We start from the raw sequence: 25,290 nt of genomic DNA, 5'->3' as shown, positions 1-25,290 counted from the left end.
TCACTAGTATGAGAGGGGTTTCTGGGACATATTTTAGCCTGAATGGCATTACTTGGCAATGGAAAAGACCATCTGGTGTGACAAAAGCCGATATTTCTTTAGCTCAGGGTGTTAAAGGAACTTGTCAGTATCCCTTTAACAAATATATTTTTGTAAGGAACATGGCACTGCCCACTCTGTCAATCGTCTTCCAAGCAAGGGATTAGGTAGGAGTCTGCCTTTGATACTGTATTAACTTTTCTGTAGTCTATGCAAAGTCTAGTTGAACTGTCAGGTTTAGGCGCCAATGCTATTGGTGAACTCCAGCTGCTTTGACTGGGTTCAATTCGGTGGCTTTCCAGCTTGTATTGGATTTCTGCTTTTACCTGGGCCAATTTCTCTGGACTTAAGCGGTTAGCATGTTGTTTTTTTTAGGAACAGATTCTCCTGCCTCAACATAATGTGTGGTTAAGGTTGTACATCGGGCTTATTCCTAGACTCTTAAATACTGTGAGTAGCCTTGTTAGGTCTTCTCTTGGTTCTGCATCTAAATATGAAAGCAAAGTGTCCAATCTCCCTAGCAATTCAGTATTAGCTAACCGGATAGTAGGAAGTTTAATTTGAGAATTGTCTAGGCTTCCTTCTGCTTCATCCTCACTATCCCGTTTATTCTTCACTGACCCCACTACCTGAGATACCTGTGCTTATTTATCCTCCTCCCGGCGATAATATTGTTTCAACATATTGATATGACACAGTTGATTCTTTTTCCGGTGATCTGGGGTGTCAATCTTACCTTACCAATTCTCTCGACCATGTTATAGGGACCACTGAACCATTCTTTCAACAGTTCACCCTATAAAAAGGTAGTAAACAAACACTTCATCTGCTAGTCAAAATGTTCGGGTCCGAGCATGCTTGTCTGCCCATTTTTTCATAGTTGTTTGGGAAGCTTCAAGGTGTTCCTGAGCCACATTGCAAGCTCTTGTGAGCCATTCCCAGAACAGATACATAATCTAGTACAGAAGATTCATCCCTCTGTTCTAAAAACCTTTAATTAGTTTTAGAGGACCTCTTATCTCAGGTTCATAAACTAATTCAAAAGGAGTAAAATCTGTAGACTCTAAGTGAATCTCTAGTGGCAAACAAAAGGAAGTCTAGCCCTTTATCCCAATCATGGGATTATTCATGACAGTCATTGTTTTAAAGGTCTGATGGTACCTTTCTAAAGCTCCCTGTGTCTGTGGGTGGTCTGCTGAAGATTTTAACCCTGTTATAACCAAATTACCCATAACTTCCTGAAAAATTTGACATATAAAACTGGAACCTTGATCCAACTGAATTCTAATCAGTAATCCATAACTAGTTGAAGAACTGGGTTAACTTCTCTATCACTACCTTAATAGAAACTGTCCTCAAGGAAATGGCCTCTGGGAACAGAGTAACCATATCCATGATGAGTATATATGGTGTCCCGCTTTTGGTAAAGGTCCTACACAGTCTACCAATACCCGACTAAATGGTTCCCCATTAACTGGTACAGGAATTAGAGGTACCGGTTTTATGGCAGGTTGAAGTTTTCCGACAATGTGGCATGCATGGCATGTTTTATACAACTGCACCACGTCCTAGGAAAGACCTTGACAGTAATAATGTTGCCTTCTATGTGATTTGGTCTTCCGGATGCCCACGTCTCCCTATAGGAATTTCATGTGCCAATCTTAATACTTGGAAGTTACCACTATCTGTTGAACAACCGTCCATTCTTCCTATGCAGGTCTGTGAGGCAGTCTCCACTTCCTCATCAGAACCCCATTTTTAATATAATAGCCTTCTACAACTCCTTTTGCCTCAGCTTCTGTTAGAGCTGATTGTGCCACTTTAACTCTGGATTAGCTTGCTGAGCTGTGATCAGAGAAGACATATTAAACATTTCCTTTGGATTACCCAAATCCCCAAAGTTTCAGATATTCGGCTATCTGGCTGTGGTGCCAATTTTACCTCCGACAATGGAACTTGTTTGACCATTGTGCGGGTTACTACACAAGGAGGAAAAATTCCTGGAATCTTTACCTGTAACTGTTCTGTCTCTTTAATTTACTTGGTTTTTCCATGACTACAGGAGGAGCTACTACTTTTGCTCTGGTCAAATCATTCCCCAGGAGTAGATCAACTCTGCCTACAGGCAAACTATGGACAACTGCTACAGCTACCATTCCAGACATTAGGTCGCACTTTAGTTGCACCCGAAACAAAGGTACAGATACATACTCTCCGCCAATATCATTCACTAAAACTTTAGCATTCAGTGAGCTCTCTGGAGGAAATGTTACGTCTTTTCCCAGCAAGAGTGTTTGGGTCGCTCCTGTATCTCTAAGTATAACTATAGGTTTGCCTGCTTCACTTGAGGGATAAGGAGACAATTTTCCTTTCGACAAGAATTCCCTGCAACTCGGGTATATAATCATAGAAAGTTTAAGGCACAGAAAGAGGCCACTTGGCCCATCATGTCTGGTCTGGCCAAAAAATGATTCACCTATTCAAATCCCACCTTCCAGCATGTGGTCTGTAGCCCTGCAGCTTACGGCTCTTGAGGTGCATAACCAAACTCCTTTTGAACGACTTGAGGGTCTCTGCCTCAACTACCCTTTACGGCACAGAGTTCCAGACCATCATCACCCTCTGGGTGAAAATGTTTTTCCTCATCGCCCTCTAATTTTTCTACCAATCACTTTAATTCTATGCCCCCCCCCCCCACCCACCACCACCGACCTCTCTGCTAAGGTGAATAGACCCTTCATCTCCACTCTATCCAGGCCTCTCACAATTTTGTACATTTCAATCAGATCTCCCCTCAGCCTTCTCTGTTCCAAGAAGAACAACCCCAGTCTATCCAATCTTTCCTCATAGCTGCAATTTTCCAGTCCCGGCAACATCCTCGTAAATCTCCTCTGTACCCTCTCTAGCGCAATTACAAGCTTTTTGTAGCGAGGTGACCAGAACGGCACACAGTACTTAAGTTGTGGCCTAACCAATGAGTTATACAGTTCCAGCATAACCTCCTTGTTCTTGTATTCTATACCTCGGCTAATAAAGGAAAGGATTCCATATGCCTTCTTAACCACCTTATCGACCTGTACTGCCACCTTCTGGGATCTGTGGATATTCACTCCAAGGTCCCTTACTTCCTCAACACTTCTCAGCATTTTCCCATTAATGGTGTGTTCCTTTGCCTTGTTTGACCTCCCCAAATGAATCACCTCACTTCAAGTTGAGTTCCATTTGCCACTTTTCTACCCACCTGACCAGACCATCAACATCTTCCTGCAGCTATCCTCCTCACTATCTATCACACGGGTCAATCTTTGTGTCATCCGCAAACTTCTTGATCATGCATATACGTCCAAATCATTAATATACACCACAAAAGGCAGGGGACCTAGTACTGAGCAAAGCAGAACGCCATTGGAAACAGCCCTCCAGTCGCTAAAACAGCTGTCAACTACCTTTCCAGTCCCTGCCACTGAGCCAATTTAGTATCCACCTTGCTGCATTTCCCTGGATCCCATGGGATTTTATTTATTTATTTCAAACCAGTCTGCCATGTGGGACCTTGGCAAAAGCCTAGCTAAAATCCATGTAGACCGCATCAATTGCACCACCCTCATCTATCTTCCTTGTTACTTCTTCAAAAATTTGATCAAGTTGGTCAAACAAGATCTTCCCTCAACAAATCTATGCTGACTATCCTTGATTAACTAGTGCTTTTCTAAGTGACAGTTTATCCTGTCTCAGAATATAGATTCCAATAATTTGCCCACTACGGAGGTTAGAGTGACTGGCCTGTAATTATCTGGTCTATCCTTCGCTCCCCGTTTAAACAGAGGCACAACGTTAGCAATTCTCCAATCTTCCAGAACCAACCTGTATCCAGTGAGGACTGGAAAATGATGGTCAGACCCTCTGCTATTTCCTTGCTTGCTTCCCTTAACAGCCTAGGGTACATTTCATCTGTCCCTGGTGATTTATCAACTTTCAAGGATGCTAATCCCATTACTACTTCCTCGCTCCCTATGTTTATCACATCCAATACTTCACACTCTTCCTCCTTAACTACAATATCTGCATCGTCCCCCTCTTTTGTGAATACAGACGCAAAGTATTCATTAAGAACCATACCAATATCTTCCGCTCCTACACAAAGGTTGCCTTTTTGGTCTGTTATGGGCCCTACTCTCTCCTTAGTTATCCTCTTACTCTTAATGTATTGATAAAACATCTTTGGGTTCACCTTGATTTTGCTTGCCAATATTCTTTCATGCCCTCTTTGCTTTCAAAAAGGAAATTAGGAATTCACTTTCTATACTCTTCTCGGCTTTCTGTAGCATTGAGCTCAGTGTCGGACAGAAGCTTTCCTTTTCTGCCTTATCTTACCCTGTAGGTTCCTTGACATCCATAGGACTCCAGATTTGGCCGCCTCACACTTTCTTTGTGGGAACATGTTTACTCTGACCCCCTTGAATCTCCCATTTGAATGCCTCCCATTGCTCGGACACTGATTTACCTTCAAGTAGCTGTTTCCAGTCCACTTTCACCAAATCACTGCTCAGTTTAGTAAAATTGGCCTTGCCCCATTTGAGAACTCTAACTCCTGTTCTATCTCTATCCTTTTCCATAATTATGTTAAAACTGACAGTTATGAACACTACCACCAAAATGCTCTCCTACTGCCACTCCTTCCACCTGCCCATCTTCATTTCCTAAAATGAAGTCTAAAACTGTGCCGTCTTGCTGGACTTGATGCAGACTGAGCAAAAATGTTCTCCTGAATGCACCTCAAGAATTCTGCTCCCTCAGTTCCTTTCACACTAAAACTACCCCAGTTAATATTGGGGTAACTAAAGTCTCCTATTATGACTGCCCTATTGTTTTTGCACTTCAGATTTGCCTACATATCTGCTCTTCTATCTCCCTCTGACTGTTTGGGGTCTATAGTACACTTCCAGCAGTGAGATTGCCCCTTTCTTGTTCCTTAGCTCAATCCATATGGGCTCATTTAATGAACCGTCCAACATATCATCCCTCCTCACAACTGTAATAGTTTCCTTGACCAAAACTGCCACTCCCCCTCCTTTCTTATCCCCCTCCCTATCGCATCTGAAAACCCTGTAACTAGGAATGTTGAGCTGCCATTCCTGTCTCTCCTTAAGCCATGTTTCTGTAACAGTTATGATACCAGACTGCCATGTGTCTATCTGTGCCCTCAGCTCATCTGCTTTATTTGCTATACTCCTTGCATTGAAATAGACATCCTTGAGCACTGCCAAATACTTCATTTTCTAACCCTCCTTTCCTCTGTCTTCCAGACTCATCCATTAATTTTCCACCTTCCATTTTAATTTCTGATTTTGTCCCAGCTGAGTCTACCCTTTGGTCCCCATCCCCTGACAAACTAGTTTAAACCCTTCCCAACAGCACTAGCAAAATGCCCCGCAAGGAACTCAGTCCCGGCTCTGTTCAGGTAAAACCCGTCCGGCCTGTACTGGTCCCATCTCGCCGAGAGTTGGTCCCAATGTCCCAGGAATCTGAAACCCTCCCTCCGGCACCATCTTACCAGCCACACATTCCTCTGGCTTATCCTTCTATTTCTATACTCACTTGCGCGTGGCACTGGGAGTAATCTGGAGATTACTACTTTTGAGGTCCTGCTTGCTAATTTCTTACCTAGCTTCCTAAATTCTGACTGCAAGACCACACCCCTCTTTCTACCCATGTCATTGGTTCCGATGTGGACCATGACTGCTGGCTGTTCACCCTCCCCCTTCAGGATGCTCTGCAGCTGCCCAGTGACATCCTTGACCCTGGCACACCACATTAGTTTTTGTATGTGGCTTTACAGCTGCAGTCAAAGCTACAGCCTGATCTGCTGTACCCTGTCAGGGCCGCTTTCGCTGTATTGGTTTTGTGTACCCCAATAAGTCCCATGGATTTACCCCACAACTTACAGCATCCTGCACGAAGATGCCCCACCTTGTGGTAATGGTAACAATTCGGCTTCCACCCTCAGCATCATCTTTTCTGGCCTGAGATGATCCTGGGGTGTTCCCAGTTGTTCCATCTTGTCCCCACTACTTGCCTTCCTTTCACTCTCCCACCTTCTATCCTTCTCTGTTTGTGGGGGTGCTGGACAAAGGGTTTGGGCTTATACACAAGCTCATATTAATCAGCAATTTCCACTGCCTGTCTGGCATTGAAACCTTCTGGTTCTCTACATGAGTTCTTATCAAAGAAGGGAGTGAATTTTTAAATTCTTCCAGAAGAATTAATTCCCGAACTTTCTCATACGTGGCTTCCATCTTTAGTGTCCATATCGAACGACCAAAGTTAATTTACTTTACCCTCTCAAATTCTATATAGCCTAGACAATCTCCAAAATTTGTCAATAAGCTTCAGGGACTAACTCATACGCTGCGAGAATAGCCTTTTTTGCCATTTCAATCTGCAGAAGCCTCCTCAAAGCATGGCATAAACTGCATCAGCTCTGCCCTTAATTCAATTTTAGGTTCTTAAAACATATTTTACAAAAGAAACAAACAATCCCATAACAGTACAGAGTAGAAGATGCCAAGTTTAATTTCCAGTCATTGTTAAGTCAGCTTGTTTCAATCAGGGAGCCAGCCCATAATTAGAATTTCCACCCGACTGCCACCTGGCCAAAATGTGAGCTGACGATGTCAGGAGAGGGCAAGGTGGAGCCAGACTGTAATCCCATCCAACCATGGTCAAATAGCCAGCTGACTAAATAAAGGGAACATCTGCAGGGCTATGGGGAAAGAGTCAGGGATGGGGGACTAATTGGATAGCTCTTTAAAGAACCAGCACAGTCACGATGGTCTGAATGGGCTCCTCTGTGGTCTAATATTCTATGACATCCTCAGTGCACGCTCACAAATGAAGAGTGGCTACCTGGGGTTGGGGGGGGGGGGGGTGGGGGCGGGAAAAAGGAGCCCTGCAGGATATCAGGCACCATCCCCTAGCCAGTGTCGATGCTTTAGTAAGGGTGGGGAAAAATAGGTAGAACAATGGGTACAGGCTGACGATAACTCTGTGCTGATGTCCACATAACATATGCTAGCATCTTCTCCAATGGCATTTCAGACAAGGGGCACAAAATACAAACCAATTCAACCCCGATATAATTAAAATATCTTGCATGAAAATGTTTGAGCATGAGCCTTGCTCTCCTACAACTGAAGCTAACTAAAATGGATATGGTCTACTGCTCTGTATCATCTGGCAAAGTACTATGAAAACAGGTGTTACAGACAAATGTTACAGCATCAACTTATCACAGATCATCATTCATCAACAAAAGGAACCTGTTGTAATTCAGCTGGCTCAATCTCATGGAAGTCTTCCAATTCCCACAGGAGGTGGTGTCAGGAGCTCAAAAAGGATAGATCCATGGTCAATGATCATAGATTTGCCCCGTCTGTTATGTAGAGAAACCCATTCCACAAGATCAAAGCATATCCACCAGTTTAAAGCAACCTTCCTGCTTGTTAGGTTCCACATTGATAAATGTCTTGTAAAGGACTGCCCCCTTTGGAAGGCGAGAAATCACTTTCATGGTCTCCAAGCTGCGGGGCGGAGGAATGTAGATTTCCTTAGTATAACGGACAATGCCGTCTTCAAGAGCGACGAGAGTCTTGTTCCGACCTATTGCTACCTGCGATAAGAAGAACTCATGTAAATGCCCATGTGTAAAGACACTGCAAGTGCAAAACTGAACAATACACATCAGCAACTCCCATGTTCAATTGACTAGGCTATAACTGTAGGGCAAACCAGTCACAATCCTCATCACGATCCAGTAATCTCTAGTGGAAGGTGTATGTGTATAGACATTAGGCACAGACAGGATTGGAATCTATTGTGATGTCCTGCTTGGTCAATAGCCTCCCAACACTCACCATCTAGGCTGACACGTCAAGAATGGCCACTTGGGACAAGGTACTGGAGGACAGCTGGCACCAAAGAAGGATACCCACCCCAGCAAGAATCAATGCTCTCAGAAGACAAAACAAGTATCCGATAACTAACAACCGTACATTTATATAATAGATTTTATGTCCTCAGAATGTCCCAAAGCACTTTATGGTCCAATTACTTCTGAAGATAGCCACTGTTTTAATACAGAGAACTGCAGTCAACCAATCAGCACACAGCAAGACCCCAAACGACCAGATAATCTGTTTCAGAGCTGCTGGTTGATGATAAAGAGTGGCCAGAACACTGCAAGAAATCCACTGTGCTTCTTCAAATAGTGCCATGGGATTCATTATGTCCAAATGAACAGATGGCACTTCTGATGGTGCAGCACTCCCCCAGTTCAGCAATGTATAACAAAGACAGAAGCAGATTTACCTCAAAAAAGTGCACAATAGGTTGTCAAAGCAGATCACAGAAACAGAAAGGAAGTTTCAATTCTTTTTCAACTTTCTAGAGTGTAACCAGGAATGGGAACCTGGGTCAATTTCTTACAATCCTCTAACCAGTCTAAGAATACCATGTAACCCATTCCACCTTCGATTGGTCTGTGGGAATCAGATGGCCCATAATGGCAAGGACTTTCTGAATTCCCCTTTTTACAGGTTGCTCCTCTACCTTAACCTCAATGACCTGAGAGTTCAGGCACTTTCCTGGAGTTACCCTGCCAACTGCCATTCGCTCTCAGTATCAACAGCCCTCCTTTTTTATTCAATTGTGGGATGTGAGCATCACTGGTAAGGGCAGCATTAATTGTCCATCCCTAACTAACTTAGAGAAGCTGGAGGTGAGCAGTCTTCTTGAACTGCTACAATCCATGTATACACCCACAGAGCTGTTGGGGAGTTCCAGGATTTTGACCCAGTAACAGCGAAGGAATGGAAATTAAAAAAAATTCTTTCATGGGACGTGAGCGTTGCCAGCAAAGTCAGCACTTATTGCCTATCCCCAATTGCCCTAGAGAAGGTGATGGTGAGCTGCCTTCTTGAACTGAAGTCCTTGGGGTGTTGGTACACCCACAGTACTGTTCGGAAGGGTGTTCCAGGATTTTGACACAGCAACAGTAAAAGGAACGTCGATATCGTTCCAAGTCAGGATGATCTGTACTTGGAGGGGAACTTGCAGGTGGTGGTGTTTGCATGCATCTGCTGCCCTTGTTCTTCTAGAGGTCGTGGGTTTGGAAGGCGCTGTCGAAGGAGCCTTGGTGAGTTGCTCCAGTGCATCTTGTAGATGGTACACACTGCTGCCACTATGTGCCAGTGTTGGCGGGGCAGGGGATGGGGGTGGAAAGTGAATACTGCAGGTGATGGATGGGGTACCGATCAAGTGGGTTGCTTTGTCCTGGAAAGCAGGATGAAAGGTCATAGACCTAAAACGTTAAGTCTGTTTCTCTCTCCTCAGATGCTGCCAGACCTGTTGAGTACTTCCAGCACTTTGTTTTATTAGATCTACTGGTTCCCCTTTATCTACCCTACTAGTTACATCCTCAAAAAACTAATAAAATTTGTCAAACATAGTTTCTCTTTTGTAACACCATGCTGACTTTGTCTGATCATACTGTGATCTTCTAAGAGCATTATTAAGACTTCCTTAACACCAGACTCCAGCATTTTCCCAACAACTGATGCTTGTAGTACCTGGTTTTCTCTCTCCCTCCTTTCTTGAAAAACTGAGTTACATTTGCTACTTCCAATCCACTGGGACCATTCTAGAATCCAGGGAATCAGATTTACGCAGCCGCCTCCTCTGGTTAATTGTTTAATTGTCCACCACCATTCACAACTGGATGTGGCAGGACTGTAGAGCTTTGATCTGACCTGTTGATTGCGGGATCACTTAGTTCTATTGTATGCGGTTTTCGTTGTTTAGCATGTATGCAATCCTGTGTTGTTGCTTCATCAGGTTAGCACCTCATTTTTAGGTATGCTCTCCCACACTCCATGGTAATGGTAGAGTGAGGTATATGATGGGCCATGAGGTTACAGATTGTGGTTGAATACAATTTTGCTGCTCCTGATGGCCCACAGTGACTCATGGATGTCTAGTTTTGAGCAGCTAGATCAGTTCAGAGTCCAACCCATTTAGCACAGTGATAGCACCACACAACACAATGGAAGGTGTCCTCAGTGTGAAGTCTTGTCTTGGTCTTTAAAAGGGCTCTGCGTTGGTTAGTCCTATCAATACTGTAAGGCCAGATGTATCTGCAACAGTAGATTGTTAAGGACAAGGTCAAGTAGGTTTTCCCTCTTGCTGGTTCCCTAAACACCTGCTGCAGACCCAGTCTAGCAGCTATGTCTTTTAGGGCTCGGTCAGTGGTGGAGCTCCTGAGCCACTCCTGGTGATGGACCTTGAAATTCCCCAGAGTACATTCTGTGCCCTTGCTACTCTCAGCATTTCTTCCAAGTGGTGTTTACCACCTAATGCCCTCCCTCACCTGATGAATCAGAGTTAGTCAGCTGGAGATGTCATACCCATGTTTGACTTGATGCTATGAGACTTCCTGGGGTCCAGAGTCAATGTTGAGGCCTCCCAGGGCAACTCACTGCCGACTGTATTCAACTGTGGGAAAAGTGGGAACAAAGACTGCGATCTGGGAGGATCTGAAAACAAATTAAGACAGGACATCTGGAAATCCTTCATAAAAATACCAGATCGGTATTTTCTCCATTAGTTTGTCCCAAAGCCTGGTACTTACATTGGCTCCTGGGTGCCAGCGAATCAGACGCTGAGTTGCCAGAATGTTTCCTGTATGAACAAAATCCCCTGTGGGAAGAAAGGCAAATAGTCAGTCATTCCTCCAGCTTCAGGAGAGACTCATCCAGCAGTGCTCCATTAACAGAATGAAGTAGTGAGGGAGCCCAGTGATGAGGAATGCCCTCTTTCTTCCATCCACTGTCCCCACACATCAAACCTGAGGGCTTTTATTTTATATCTGGGCAAATCCTATCCCACATTTAAAGCAATGAACCATCTGCAACTGAAAGCCGAGCCTGCTCTCATGAATGCCACTAGATTGTTCTATGTAACACCAAGTACAAAGAAAAATAAGAGTAGGCCATTCGGCTCTTCAAGACTGCTCCACCATTCAATATGATCATGGCTGATCACCCAAACTCAGTAACCTGTTCCTGCTTTCTCCCTGTATCCCTTGATCCCATCAGCCCCAAGAACTATATCTAACTCTTTCTTGACTTATTTATGCAGCACTGAAACAGGCCCTTCAGCCCACCGAGTCTATGCCGACCAGCGACCACCCATTTATACTAATCCTACATTAACCCCATATTCCCTACCACATCCCCACCATTCTCCTACCACCTACCTACACGAAGGGCAATTTACAATGGCCAAATTTACCTATCAACCTGCAAGTCTTTGGCTGGGGGAGGAAACCAGAGCACCCGGCGGAAACCCACACGGTCACAGGGAGAACTTGCAAACTCAGCACAGGCAGTACCCAGAACCGAACCTGGGTTGCTGGAGCTGTGAGGCTGCGGTGCTAACCACTGCGCCGCCCTGATATATATTTGACGATTATATTTAACGATTTGGCCTCAACTGCTTTGAGAGAATTCCACAGGTTCACCACTCTCTGGGTGAAGAAATCCCTCCTCATCTCAGTCCTAAAGAGCTTACCCCATATTCTTAGACTGTGACCCCATGGTCCTGGACTCCCCTGCCATCGGGAACATCCTTCCTCCATCTGGTCTGTCCAGTCCGGTTAGAATTTTGTAGGTTTCTATGAGATCCCCTCTCATTCTTCTAAACTCTAGCAAATACAAGCCTAAATCGACCCAATCTCTCTTCATACATCCATCCTGCCATTCTAGGAATCAGTCTGGTGAACCTTCGCTGTACTCCCTCCATAGCAAAAACATCCTTCCTCATAAAGGAGACCAAAACTGCCCACAATACTCCAGATGTGGTCTCACCAAGGCCTTGTATAATTGTAGCAAGACATCCTTACTCCTGTATTCTAATCCTCTCGCTATGAAGGCCAACATACCATTTGCCTTCTTAACTGCCTGCTGCACCCGCATGCTTACTTTCAGCAACTGGTGCACAAGGACACCCAGGTCTCACCGCATCGCCCCCTTTCCCAATTTATCGTTACAATTGCTCTCGGTCCCTAAAGTAGGGTAAAAAGAGGAAAAAATAATCAGCCAGCTCTTCTGGTCCTGATAACTATCCAGTAACCCTCACTGGACAATGTACGGGAAACAGCTGTAACATCCACCATAGTCTAACAGCCCAATATTCACAGGGAACTTGAAAATTGACAAAAGTTAATGCTTTACAGGTTGAAGAATTTTAATAGGTCCATCCATCTCCTGATATTTTGTTTATAAACAAACAGATTATGAAGTAGTAGAAAATATCAGCTGTGTAAATGCGTCTGGCACGTGTTACGACCTTTGCGCTAGAAAGAACTTGCATTTTTACAGAATGTTACACTGTCCCTCCAGACATTCTAATAAGATTCATATTGAATGCTTTTTGAAAGCATTCACTATTACCTGCATAAACACAGCAGCCATAATGACACTTTTGTATCATACTGCAGGCCAGTTCAGCAACAATAGGTATGCGAGTTCTGCAGTCAGTGTAGTCACTCGGCTGCCAGGGATATTCCCCGATACCTGTGGAGGTCACTGCAGGCAGGTAATGGCAAAAGTGCACTGCTGGCCAAAGAAAGAATGTGGCCAGAACCAACAGAGTATAATTGTCTTTATATAATATTTACTGCTGCCAGTGCCCAGCAAACCCCCTCCGATAGTGTTATCTGATATATCAGCCACTCCACATACACAGACACAAACAGAACTGCTCAGGTGAGCACATCACGCCCTTCTCTCACTGACTGTCACTAAAGAAACACCCTTGACATTTTCAGATGTTGATACCAATACTGGAACAGAAATTATAGGATTAGCTTGCATTATCTGTTGCTCCCCAATGGAGGTTCCTATGTTTAATCTCTGACTATCACTGATACTTTCAACGAACTGTCTTCTGGAATGAAGTGTACAGTACTGGATTGCTCCCTCCGACTTTGGGAGCTTGGTGGCAGGGCAATGAAACTGGGTCTTAATGACAGTTCCACCCCCATTGCTAATTAAGCAGACTCATTCACCTCCTATGGGAAAACATTGTCATAGAAGGCCAGTATATACCATCTCCCTTCTTCCATCCGTAACGTCGACCTGGGCTGTTGCCACCCAGGTTTTTGGAACTGCCTCCTGCCTTTTTGGATGCACATCTCACAGTAATAATTGTCGTCTGTGGAAAAGCCAAAAATCCTAAAGGAATATTAAAAGGAGAAAGCATGTTACAATCAGAAAACCATTAAATCAGAGCATTGAAAATATTCAAAGGGAAACTTCTCAGAGGCTGCTTAGATTGGTCTATTGTTTTTAATGTATTGACAAATTCTGAAACTCAATACAAATTAGTAAATATCAAACTGGGGAGGAGGAGCAGTGGAATTAAAAGTACCAATGGAGACTTAGAGACTGAGTTGGTAAAACAATGACAAAAGGATTATAGATAAGTATGATATGCATAGAGAAAGAAAACTTGGGTAATAGATGTACACCATGAATGACATTGAAATAGCTGATAATCAAGCTGAAAATGGGTTGAGTAGACTCAACATGTCTAATTAATTCAGAGCAGTACCAAAAAGCAGTCAGTACAATAGCATACAGGTCAGAGAAAGCAGTGATCAAACTGCACAAGGCTATGACCTGGTGTACTGTGTGCATATCTGGCCACCGAAATACACAAGGGACATTCAAGTGCTGAACATAATACAGTAAAGAGCCACAAGGCTGATCCCTAGTGTTAATGGGATGACAAAACAACAGAGAAACTTAGACTTTTCAGCTCAAAGAGGCATCTGAAGGATGATTTTCTGGAACTATACAAGGTGAAATGGAAGAAGAAAATCCAGAATATTACTGAGTAATTTGCCCAGAGTAGGATAACGGGAGGCAGGTTTAAAGCAGTGAAATGTCTCAAAGCCCCATCACATATCATATTTTCAGGGGATTTGACAGGGTAGATGCTGAGAAGCTGCTTCCCCTGGCTAGAACATCCAGAACTAGGAATTACAGTCTCGGGATAAGGGGACTGAAAAGAGGAAAATTTCTTCACTCAAAGGGTGTGAATCTTTGGAATTCTCTACAGCACAGTTATGGATACTCGCTTATTTATGGCTGAGATCAACAGGTTTTTGGACTTGATGAATCAAGAGCTATGTGACAAGGTGGAAAAGTAGAGTTGAGGTCAAACATCAGCCATGATCTTCTTGAATGATTGCGCAGGCTCGGCAGGCTGCATGGCCTACTTCTGCTACTATTTCGATGTTCCCTGAGCCCACATAAGGAGATATTAGGATAGATGACAAAGCTTGGTCAAGAAGGTGGGTTTTAGGGAGCACCTTAGGAGGGCAGTGAGAGGTAGAGAGCGGAGAGAGGTTTAGGGAGGGAGTTCCAGGGCTTCAGGGCCTTGTCAGCTGAAGGCACAGCAGTCAATGGTTGGAGCATTTAAAACAGGGGATGCTAAAGAGGTCAGAATTAGAGGAGTACAGAGGTCTAGAAGGGTTGTGGGACTGGAAGATGTTATAGAAATAGGTAAGGGTGACGCCATGAAAACAAGAATTTTAAAATTGAGGCATTCTTGGACTGGGAGCCAATGGAGGTCACCAAGCACAGAGGTGATGGTTGAACAGAACTTGATGAGAGTTAGAAAGCAGAGGAGCAGAGAGCAGAGTTTTAGATGGGCTCAAGTTTATGGAGGGGGGAAAAAGATGGGTGGCCAAATAAAGGCTGACTACTCGACCCATGTCTTCCCAGAAGCAGTGTCCAGCCCGATCCGACCCAAGCCCAAATGCTGGACTTGGAATTTCGACCCGACGCATGTAGTCCAGCATTTGGGCTTGGGTCGGATCGGGCTGGACACTGCTTCTGGGAAGACATGGGATCAGGCTTACCCATTATTCCGCACAACTCCTGCTGCAGGAATGGCCCGCTGCCAGGACAGATGAAGGAGATTTGGGTCAGGCACAAAAAAAATTTAAAGGGTTTGGGTTGGCTGTGGTCAGGCCAGGCCCGGGTCAGGTTTTAATTTTATAGTCGAGACAGGCTTTACAGCCAGCCAGGAGAGCACTGGCATAGTTAAACCTGAAGGTAACAAAGGGTTGGATGAGAGTTTTAGCAGTTGCTGAGTTGATGTAGGGGTGGAGTCAGGTGATGTTAGAGGTGGAAATAGACAGTCTTACTGATGGCACAGCGAAGTGGTTGGAAACTCATCTTGGGGTTAAATGTATCAAGGGGGTGAATGGTCTGGTTCAACAGCAGACAGTTAACAGGAAAGGGACGGAGTTGGTGGCTAGGGAATGGTTTGTGATGAGGACTGAAGGCAATGACTTCTGTCTTCCCAATATCTGGTTGGAGGAAAATTTCTGCTCATTCTGTCCTGGATGTCAGACAGTCAGACAATTTAAAGATAGTGGAAGGGAGATGGTGGTGAGGTAGAGCTGGATCCCATCAGCTGACCTGACATATTTTCAGATGATCTCATTGAGGGGCAGCATGTAGAATTGAAATGGGAGGGGTGGGGCAAGGATAGATTGGTGGGAGACACCAGAGGAAATGGTGAGGGGGCAGGAAGAGAAGCCATTACAGGTGATTCTCTGGCTACAACTGAATTAAAAGGCAAATGCAGCGAGTGGTTAAGGTCTGGAATGCACTGCCTGAGAATGTGGCGGAGGCAGGTTCAATTGAAGCATTCAAAACAGAATTGGACAGTTATATGAAAAAGAGGAATGTGCAGGGTTATGGGGAGAAGGCAGAGGAATGGAACTCAAAATTGCTCTTTCAGCGAGCCAGTGCTGACAAGATGGACCAAATAGCCTTCTGCACTAACGATTCTGTGACTCTGCAGCAAGTTTAGTGTCAATTGATCAACTGACACAGATTTTTATAGTATCCTCAAAAAGAGTTAAGGAAGAAGGGGAGCGGAGGGGGTGGGCAGTGGCGAGGACTGGGGAGCAGTGATTCTTTTGTTTTCCAAAATTCAGGAAAATCTGAAATCTGGATGGTCTTGTTCCCAAGAGTGGCAGATTTTGGGACATCCGATCTGCACCATAAAAAGTTATGTCTTTTCAAGTAATTACAATGATTGACACTAAACTTGATGCATCCAAATATTTTCAAAAAGTTGTCTTTTTCAGACAGACAGAATTTGGACATCCAACCTGTACTACCATGCAACCATCAAGAGAAGTGCAGCAGATTATCCCATCTGACCTCACCAAAGTTCTGAGGCTGCATCACTCACAGATGGAAGGATGTCAATCACATCTGTTATGCTGAATCTGCCTATTGTGCCAGTGAGGGTGCCCTATGTTTCCACTGTAATCTATCCAAATGTAGCAAATGCATCTTTGCCAACAGCCTCACCTCACCTCCAAAATCACACTGACACTTCCAAAGACACCAATCTGCTGCCTTTGGCCCACTCCTCATTCTCATCTACACACTGCATGTCAGCATCATCATTCAGACACAGGGCAGCTAACACATTATGCCAATGGCACCCATCTCCACTTGTTCAGACTAAATCAGACCATTCTGCTTGGCCCTGAATGCAACTTTAAGCTGTACACCCTATATATCACCAGTGACTAATTTTCATCTGTGAAGTGGTTGGAGACATTTATTCTACTGAAAACAGCGTACAAATGCAAGTTCTGACCAAAGGTCACAGACCTGAAACGTTCCCCGTTTTTCTCTCCACAGATGCTACTAGACCTGCACTTTCCGTTTTAATTTCAGATTTTCAGCATCCGCAGTATTTTGCTTTAACATAAAAATGCAAGCTATTGCAGGATTCCCTTTAATTGCATCTGTTTCGTGAAATAGTCCTACTTTAGATCTTTTCGTTATACCACTAAACTCTCATGCCAAGATCCTTCCGGTGAATCTTTCCTGGGATCCTCCCGTGCACTAATATAATAGATTGTCCAGAACTACATGCAACTGTGGCCTAGTCAAAGTCCTGTCCAAATTCAGTATCACCCCCTCTTTTATAATTCAATGAGCCTTTATCAAATCTAATGAAATAACAATCTAACTAAATGAAGTAGACAAATGTTTTCATATTAATGTCGGTATTTTGTGATAACAATCTGCTCAACTCACCGCTTCGCGCCCACACCTTCAGAGCCGCCATCTTCCCAGGGCTCGGGCTCTGCCGCCGCTGCCGGCTAAACCGCCTTCTCTCTTTCGATGTACTAGTACTATTTAACTGCTTTGATTGATTGCTCCACTCGTTCAGTCCAAAAGGAGGAAATGTTCACGTGCAACATTTGATTTCGGCTCGGGTCAGCGGGGCGCATGCGCAGGGCCGCCTAGCGCTGTGTTGGTGCGCATGCGCGGCTCCGGCGGGCAATCGGTGGTCCGATTGGTCGCTGCAACTGCTCCAGATTCAGCATCTTAAAGAGATATCTTCCCAGGCAGCCACAACCATCCAGAGCCATATTTCAGTTCATATCTTGCATTTTTATCCAAATCTCATTGCTTTCCCGCCATCCGGTTGAGATACCGTTTCCTGATAGGTCATCAAAGCTGTCAATCAAACCAGGCTTCCATTTCCGTTGGACTATAGCCAATCGGGTTTGCAGCTGCAGAGATTGTGGGCCAATGGGTGGCAAGTGGGCGGGTTTCAGCGCGCGGCGGCAGTTTGTGGAGAGACTTCTGAGACAGACGTTCCTTTCCTTAGACAGAGCAGAAACAGACCGTACCTTCCCCAGACAGAGTAGAGACAGACACATTCCCTTCCCCAGACAGAGTAGAGACAGACACATTCCCTTCCCCAGACAGAGTAGAGACAGACATTCCCTTCCCCAGACAGAGTAGAGACAGACATTCCCTTGCCCAGACAGAGTAGAGACAGACATTCCCTTGCCCAGACAGAGCGCAGACAGACAGACATTCCCTTGCCCAGACAGAGCACAGACAGACATTCCCTTCCCCAGACAGAGTAGAAACAGACATTCCCTTGCCCAGACAGAGCACAGATATACACATTCCCTTCCCCAGACAGAGCAGAGGAAGAAAGACAGACAAACATTCCCTTCCCCAGACACAGCAGAGAGAGAGAAAGACATTCCCTTCCCCAGACAGAGCAGAGAAAGAAAGACAGACACACATTCCCTTCCCCAGACAGACATTCCCTTCCCTAGACAGAGCAGAGAAAGAAAGACAGACACACATTCCCTTCCCTAGACAGAGCAGAGAAAGACAGACACACATTCCCTTCCCCAGACAGAGCAGAAAAAGACAGACAGACATTCCCTTCCCCAGACAGAGCAGAGAAAAACAGACATTCCCTTCCCCAGATAGAGCAGAGACGGAAGACAGACAGATAGACATCCCCTCCCCAGAGAGAGCAGGGAAGGTAGACACTGTGGGCAGTCAACAGAGTAGGAAGGGAAGACAGACAGCCCCTCCCACAGACAGAGTAGAGAGGGCAGACAGAGCATAGAGCTCCCTCTTCCAGCTCCATGCTTCAACGGCCAGTCGGTCCATTCGGGAGCTGCTGAAGAAAGCCGAGGTTTTGCCTCACTCTGATGGTCAGCCGAGGTAGGATCAGTACAACTCATCTCGCTGTTCCAATGGTGACTATCATCCAGGGCGCGCACACACCAGCTAGATATACACAATACTTAAAAACAAATATATAATACCTGTTATACATTGTACAATTTATATATCATACAGAAATGGATGCATACACTTAAATGCATATTTATGCACACTAGCTGCACAAACATTTCCACATGTATATTTAAATTAATTTTCATGGGATGTGGGTGTCGTTGGCGATGCCAACATTTATTGCGCATCACTAATTGGCCTGGAGAAGATGGTGATGAGCTGTCTTCTGGTGTGGGTACACCCACAGTGCTATTAGGGAGGGTGTTCGAGGATTTGACTCAGCGACAGTGAAGGAACAGCGATATGGTTCCAAGTCAGGATGGTGTGTGGCTTGGAGGGGAACTTGTAGGCGGCGGTGTTCCCATGCATCCGCTGCCCTTGTCCTTCTAGGTGGAAGAGGTTGAGGGTTTGGAAGGTGCTGTTGAAGGAGCCTTGGTGCGCTGCTGCAGTGCATCTTGTAGATGGTACACTCTGCATTGGTGGTGGAGGGAGTGAATGTTGAAGGTGGTGGATGGGGTGACGATCAAGTAGTTTGCTTTGATTTGGATGGCGTCGAGTTTCCTTGGTGTGTTGGAGCTGCACTTATCCAGGAATGTGGAGAGTATTCTATTACACACCTGACGTGGGCTTTGCAGATGGTGGACTTTGCGAGTCAGGAGGTGGGTTGCTTCCCGCAGGATTCCCAGCCTCTGACCTGCTCTTGTAGCTGCAATATTTATATGGCTGCTCCAGTTCAGTTTCTGTCAATGGTGATCTTCAGGATGTTGATGATGGGGGATTCAGCGACAGCCAGAGCAGATCAGAGGCTAGGAATCCTGCGGCGAGTAACTCTCCTCCTGACTCCCCAAAGCCTGTCCACCATCGACAAGGCACAAGTCAGGATGTGATGGAATACTTTCCACTTGACTGGATGGGTGCAGCTCCAACAACACTCAAGAAGCTCGACATCATCCAGGATAAAGCAGCCCACTTGATTGGTCCCCCATCTACAAACATTCACTCTCTCCACCACCGACGCACAGTGGCAGCAGTGTGTACCATTTATAAGGTGCACTGCAGCTAAAGGCCTGCTCAGGTCTGCAAAAAAAAAACCCGAGCCCAACAGAACCACATCCGACCCAGCCCGAGTCCTTCCATTTTCTCCTGACCCGACCCAACCATCAGTTAACTTACCTTCCGTTTTTCACTGTTGCTGGTCTGCACAAGCTGAAAATAACTAACAAAACCACCTTTAAATAAATAGAGCATGCCCAACCCGAGCCCAAATGCTGGACCCAGAAGTGCAACCTGAGCTGAGAACCCGACACATGTCGCCGGGTTCAGGCCGGGTAGCAGGCCACCTGCAGCAACTCGCCAGAACTCCTTCGTCAGCACCTTCCAAACCCGCGACCTCTACCACCTAGAAGGACAAGGGCAGCAGATGCATGGGGACACCACCACCTGCAGGTTCCCCTCCAAGTCACACACCATCCTGATTTGGAACGATATCGCCATTCCTTCACTAACTCCCTTCCTAACAGCAATGTGGGTGTACCTACTCCACATGGACTGCAGCGGTTCAAGAAGGCAGCTCACCACCACCTTCTCAAGGGCAGTTGGGGACGGGCAATAAATGCTGGCCCACCCAGGAATGCCCACATCCCGTGAACGACTATAAAAAGTAATCATAAATGCTGAATGTGAACAGAAGATAGTTAGATTGTCTCGTATTAGAGGACGTCATTTCCCGCCACTAGTGTGGCATGAATGTAACTTGCCACTTATCAGCCCAAGCCTGAATATTGTCCAGGTCTTGCTGCATTTGGACATGGCCTGCTTCAGTATCTAAGGAGCTGCGAATGGTACTGAACATCGCACAATCAGCGAACATCCCTGCTCTGAGCTTATGATGGAGGGAAGGTCGTTGATGAACATTTGGTGCCAAGGATACTACCTTGAGGTACTCCTGCAGTGAGTTTCTGGGACTGATTGACCTCCAGCCTTCGCAGTAATCATTGTCTTCTGCCGTGGAGTGAATCAAATTGGCTGAAGACTGGCATCCGTGATGCTGGGGACTTCAGGAGGAAGCTGAGATGGATCATCCACTTGGCTCTTCTGGCTGAAGATTGTTGTAAATGCTTCAGCCTTATCTTTCGCACTGATGTGCTGAGCTCCCCCATCATTGAGGATGGGGATATCTGTGGAGCCACCTCCTCTTGTTTAATTGCCCACCACCATTCACAATTGGATGTGGCAGGACTACAAAGCTTGGATCTGATCCGTTGGTTATGGGATCGCTTAGGTTTGTCTATTGCATGCTGCTTCCGCTGTTCGGCACACAAGTAGTCCTGGGTTATAATTTCACCAGGTTGATGCCTCATTTTGAGGTCTGCCTGGTGCTGTTCCTGGCATGCTCTCCTGCATTCTTCTTTTTATTGATCCCTTGGCTTGATGGTATTGGTAGAGTGAGCGATATGCCGGGCCATGAGGTTACAGATTGTGGTTGAATACAATTCTGCTGATGGTCCACAGCACCTCATGGATGCCCAGTTTTGAGCTGTCAGATCTGTTCTGAATCTACCCCATTTAGCACGGTGGTGGTGCCACATAACAAAATAGAGGGTGTCCTCAGTGTAAAAATGGGACTTTCTCTCCACAAAGACTGAACGGTGGTCACTCTTACCAGTACTGTCATGGACAGATGCATCTGCAACAGGTAGATTGGTAAGGAGAAAATCTAGTTGGTTTTCCCTCTTGTTGGTTCCCTTAACACCTGTCACAGGCCTAGTCTGGCAGATATGTCCTTCAGGGCTCGGTCAGTAGTGGTGCTACCGAGCCACTCTTGGTGATGAACATTGAAGACCCCACCCAGAGTACATTCTGCGCCCTTGCTACCATAAGTGCTGCTTCCAGTTGGTGTTCAGTATGGAGTGCTGATTCATCAGCCGAGGGGGAGGCGGTAGGTGGTATTAAAAAGCTAGTCAAATGGTGACCATGAAACCATTGTTGATTGTTGTAAAACCCATCTGGTTCGCCACTGTCCTTGAGGGAAGGAATCTGCTGGCCTTACCTGGTCTGACCTACATATGACTCCAGAATCAATGTGGTCGACTCTTAATTGCCCTCTGAAATGGCCTAGCAAGCCACTCAGTTGTATCAAACACTACAAAGTGTAAAAAAAAAAGGAATGAAGAACCACCTAGCATTGACCTAGGTATTGGAAATGACAACGGCAAACCCAGCCCTGTCGACCCTACAAAGTCCTCTTTTACTAACTAATATCTGGGGGCTTGGGACAGCTGTCCCACAGATTAGTCAAGCAACAGCCTGACGTTGTCTGTGTGATTCCGTAAGTACGACTATGTCCCAGATACCACCATCACCATCCCTGGGTGTGTCCTGTCCTACTGGCAGGACAGACCCACCAGAGGTGGCAGCACAGTGGTGTATAGTCGGGAGGGAGTTGCCCTGGGATTCCTCAACATTGACTGTGGACCCCATGAAGTCTCATGACATCAGGTCAAACATGGACAAGGAAACCTCCTGCTGATTACCACCTACTACCCTGCCCCCCCCCAGCTGTTGAATCAGTACTCCTCCATGTTGAACACCAATTGGGGGCAGCACTGAGGGTAGCAAGGGCAAAGAATGTATTCTGGGTGGGGGACTTCAATATCTATCACCAAGGGTGGCTTGGTAGCACCATTACTGACCAAGCTGGCTGAGTCCTAAAGGACATAGCTGCTAGACTTGGTCTGTGGGAGGTGGTGAGGGAACCAACAAGAGTAGAAAAACCTACTTGACCTCGTCTTCACCAGTCTACCTGTCGCAGATGCATCTGCCTATGACAGTGTTGGTAGGAGTGACCACTGCACAATCCTTGTGGAGATGAAGTCCCCTCCTCACATTGAGGATGCCTTCCATTGTGTTGAATGGCACTATCACTGTGCGAAATTTCAAACAAATCTAGCAACTCAAAACTGGGCATCCATGAGGCTCTGTGGGCCATCAGCAGCAGCAGAATTGTGTTCAACCACAATCTGTAACCTCATGGCCTGCATATCCCCCACTCTACCAATACCAGTAAGTCAGGGGACCAACCCTGGTTAAATGAATAGTGAAGGCGGGCATGCCAGGAGCAGCACCAGGCTTACCTAAAAATGAGGCGTCAGCCTGTGAAGCTGCAACCCAGGATTACTTGCATATCAAACAGCGTAAGCAACATGCAATAGACAGGGCTAAGCGATGTCACAACCAATGGGTCAGATCTAAGCTCAGCAGTCCTGCCACATCCAATCAGAAATGGTGGTGCAGAATTAAACAACCAGCAGGACATATGAACACACGAATTAGGAGCAGAAATTGGCCATTTGGCCCCTCGAGCCTGCTCCACCATTCAGTAAGATCATGGCTGATCTGTTTGTGTTCCGAATTCCACACTCCCATCAATGTTGGAAATAAATGAGGGGGAACTAGTAAATAAGGCCAGTAAGACTAAGAGGAAGAGCAGGCAGGGAGATGTTGCGGAGCACAGCGGGACTGGTGGTCTGAAGTGCATTTGTTTCAATGCGAGAAGTATAACAGGTAAGGCAGATGAACTTAGAGCTTGGATTAGTACTGGGAACTTTGATGTTGTTGCTATTACAGAGACTTGGTTGAGGGAAGGGCAGGATTGGCAGCTAAATGTTCCAGGATTTAGAAGCTTCAGGCGGGATAGAGGGGGATGTAAAAGGGGTGGGGGAGTTGCATTACTTGTTAAGGAGAATATCACAGCTGTACTGCGGGAGGACACCTCAGAGGGGTCGTGCAGCGAGGCAATATGGGTGGAGCTCAGGAATAGGAAGGGTGCAGTCACGATGTTGGGGGTTTTTCTACAGGCCTCCCAACAGCCAGCGGGAGGTAGAGGAGCAGATATGTAGACAGATTTTGGAAAGAGGTAAAGGTAACAGGGTTGTAGTGGTGGGTGATTTTAACTTCCCCTATATTGACTGGGACTCACTTAGTGCTAGGGGCTTAGATGGGGAAAAATTTGTAAGGAGCATCCAGGAGGCCTTCTTGAAACAATATGTAGATAGTCCAACAAGGGATGGGGCCGTATTGGACCTGGTATTGGGGAATGAGCCCGGCCAGGTGGTCGAAGTTTCAGTAGGGGAGCATTTCGGGAACAGTGACCATAATTCCATAAGTTTTAAGGTACTTGTGGATAAGGATAAGAGTAGTCCTCGGGTGAAGGTGCTAAATTGGGGGAAGGCTAATGAGAACAATATTAGGCAGGAACTGAAAAATTTACATTGGGGGCGGCTGTTTGAGGGTAAATCAACATCTGACATGTGGGAGTCTTTCAAATGTCAGTTGATTAGAATCCAAGACCAGCATGTTCCTGTGAGGATGAAGGATAAGTTTGGCAAGTTTCAGGGACCTTGGATAACGCGGGATATTGTGAGCCAAGTCAAAAAGAAAAAGGAAGCATTTGTAAGGCCTGGAAGGCTAGGAACAGATGAATCCCTTGAGGAATATAAAGACAGTAGAAAGGAACTTAAGCAAGGAGTCAGGACGGCTAAAAGGGGTCATGATAAGTCATTGGCAAACAGAATTAAGGATAATCCCAAGGCTTTTTATACATACATAAAGAGCAAGAGGGTAACGAGGAAAAGGGTTGGCCCGCTCAAGGACAGAGAAGGGAATCTCTGTGTGGAGCCAGAGGAAATGGGCGAGGTACTAAATGAATACTTTGCATCAGTATTCACCAAAGAGAAGGACTTGGTGGATGATGAGCCTAGGGAAGGGAGTGCAGATAGTCTCAGTCATCTCATTATCAAAAAGGAGGAGGTGTTGGGTGTCTTGCAAAGCATTAAGGTAGATAAGTCCCCAGGGCCTGATGGGATCTACCCCAGAATACTAAGGGAGGCAAGGGAAGAAATTGCTGGGGCCTTGACAGAAATCTTTGCATCCTCATTGGCTACAGGTGAGGTCCCAGAGGACTGGAGAATAGCCAATGTTGTTCCTTTGTTTAAGAAGGGTGGCAAGGATAATCCAGTCAATTATAGGCCGGTGAGCCTTACGTCAGTGGTAGGGAAATTATTAGAGAGGATTCTTCAGGACAGGATTTACTCCCATTTGGAAACAAATGTACTTATTAGTGAGAGGCAGCATGGTTTTGTGAAGGGGAGGTCGTGTCTCACTAATTTGATCGAGTTTTTTGAGGAAGTGACAAAGATGATTGATGACAGAAGGGCAGTGGATGTTATCTATATGGACTTCAGTAAAGTCTTTGACAAGGTCCCTCATGGCAGACTGATACAAAAGGTGAAGTCACATGGGATCAGAGGGGAGCTGGCAAGATGGATACAGAACTGGCCCGGTCATAGAAGACAGAGGGTAGCAGTGGAAGGGTGCTTTTCTGAATGGAGGGCTGTGACTAGTGGTGTTCCGCAGGGATCAGTGCTGGGACCTTTGCTCTTTGTAGTATATATAAATGATTTGGAGGAAAATGTAGCTGGTATGATTCGTAAGTTTGCGGACGACACAAAGGTTGGTGGAGTTGTGGATAGTGATGAGG

At 45.7% G+C, this 25,290-nt stretch overlaps 2 protein-coding genes across 7 annotated transcripts in view; one reads left to right on the top strand and one right to left on the bottom strand.

Moving 5' to 3' along the window:
- Window positions 1-6,581: 6,581 nt before the first annotated feature.
- Window positions 6,582-17,478, bottom strand: LOC137384162 (large ribosomal subunit protein bL27m-like). 2 transcript variants are annotated; one of them, XM_068057767.1, is made up of 4 exons: window positions 17,235-17,462; window positions 13,203-13,328; window positions 10,724-10,791; window positions 6,582-7,708 (listed from the first exon to the last, which is right to left on the bottom strand). In XM_068057767.1, exons 1-4 carry the CDS (start codon window positions 17,263-17,265, stop codon window positions 7,502-7,504), a joined length of 432 nt encoding a protein of 143 aa, XP_067913868.1. In that variant the 5' UTR covers window positions 17,266-17,462; the 3' UTR covers window positions 6,582-7,501. The 2 variants fall into 2 exon arrangements, with proteins under 2 accessions (XP_067913868.1, XP_067913869.1); XM_068057768.1 differs by lacking the exon at window positions 6,582-7,708 and adding an exon at window positions 10,480-10,628 and having other exon boundaries at window positions 17,235-17,478.
- Window positions 17,479-17,774: 296 nt separating this feature from the next.
- The window catches only part of LOC137384161 (crossover junction endonuclease EME1-like), a 77,914-nt gene continuing 70,398 nt past the window's right edge, over window positions 17,775-25,290 (top strand). For 4 of the 5 annotated variants that reach the window (XM_068057762.1, XM_068057761.1, XM_068057764.1 and 1 more), the window contains exon 1: window positions 17,775-18,677. The gene's annotated coding sequence lies outside the window, so the exon portion shown is untranslated. Of the gene's footprint in view, window positions 18,713-25,290 lie in introns of all 5 variants that reach the window. The other variant, XM_068057763.1, reaches the window with a different exon arrangement.

Source organism: Heterodontus francisci, chromosome 26 (genome assembly GCF_036365525.1).
Source record: "Heterodontus francisci isolate sHetFra1 chromosome 26, sHetFra1.hap1, whole genome shotgun sequence".
Lineage (NCBI taxonomy): Eukaryota > Metazoa > Chordata > Chondrichthyes > Heterodontiformes > Heterodontidae > Heterodontus > Heterodontus francisci.
This window is presented reverse-complemented; position numbering and strand designations above follow the sequence as displayed.

What these genes read in the sequence shown, in the direction of transcription:
- LOC137384162 (XM_068057767.1), bottom strand. Translation starts at nt 17,265, where the DNA reads ATGGCGGCTCTGAAGGTGTGGGCGCGAAGCG. An exon ending in GAAGGTGTGGGCGCGAAGCG is followed by an intron (nt 13,329 to 17,234) that starts GTGAGTTGAGCA and finishes ATATTCCTTTAG; the next exon opens with GATTTTTGGCTTTTCCACAG. An exon ending in GCTGGCACCCAGGAGCCAAT is followed by an intron (nt 7,709 to 10,723) that starts GTAAGTACCAGG and finishes TTCTTATCGCAG; the next exon opens with GTAGCAATAGGTCGGAACAA.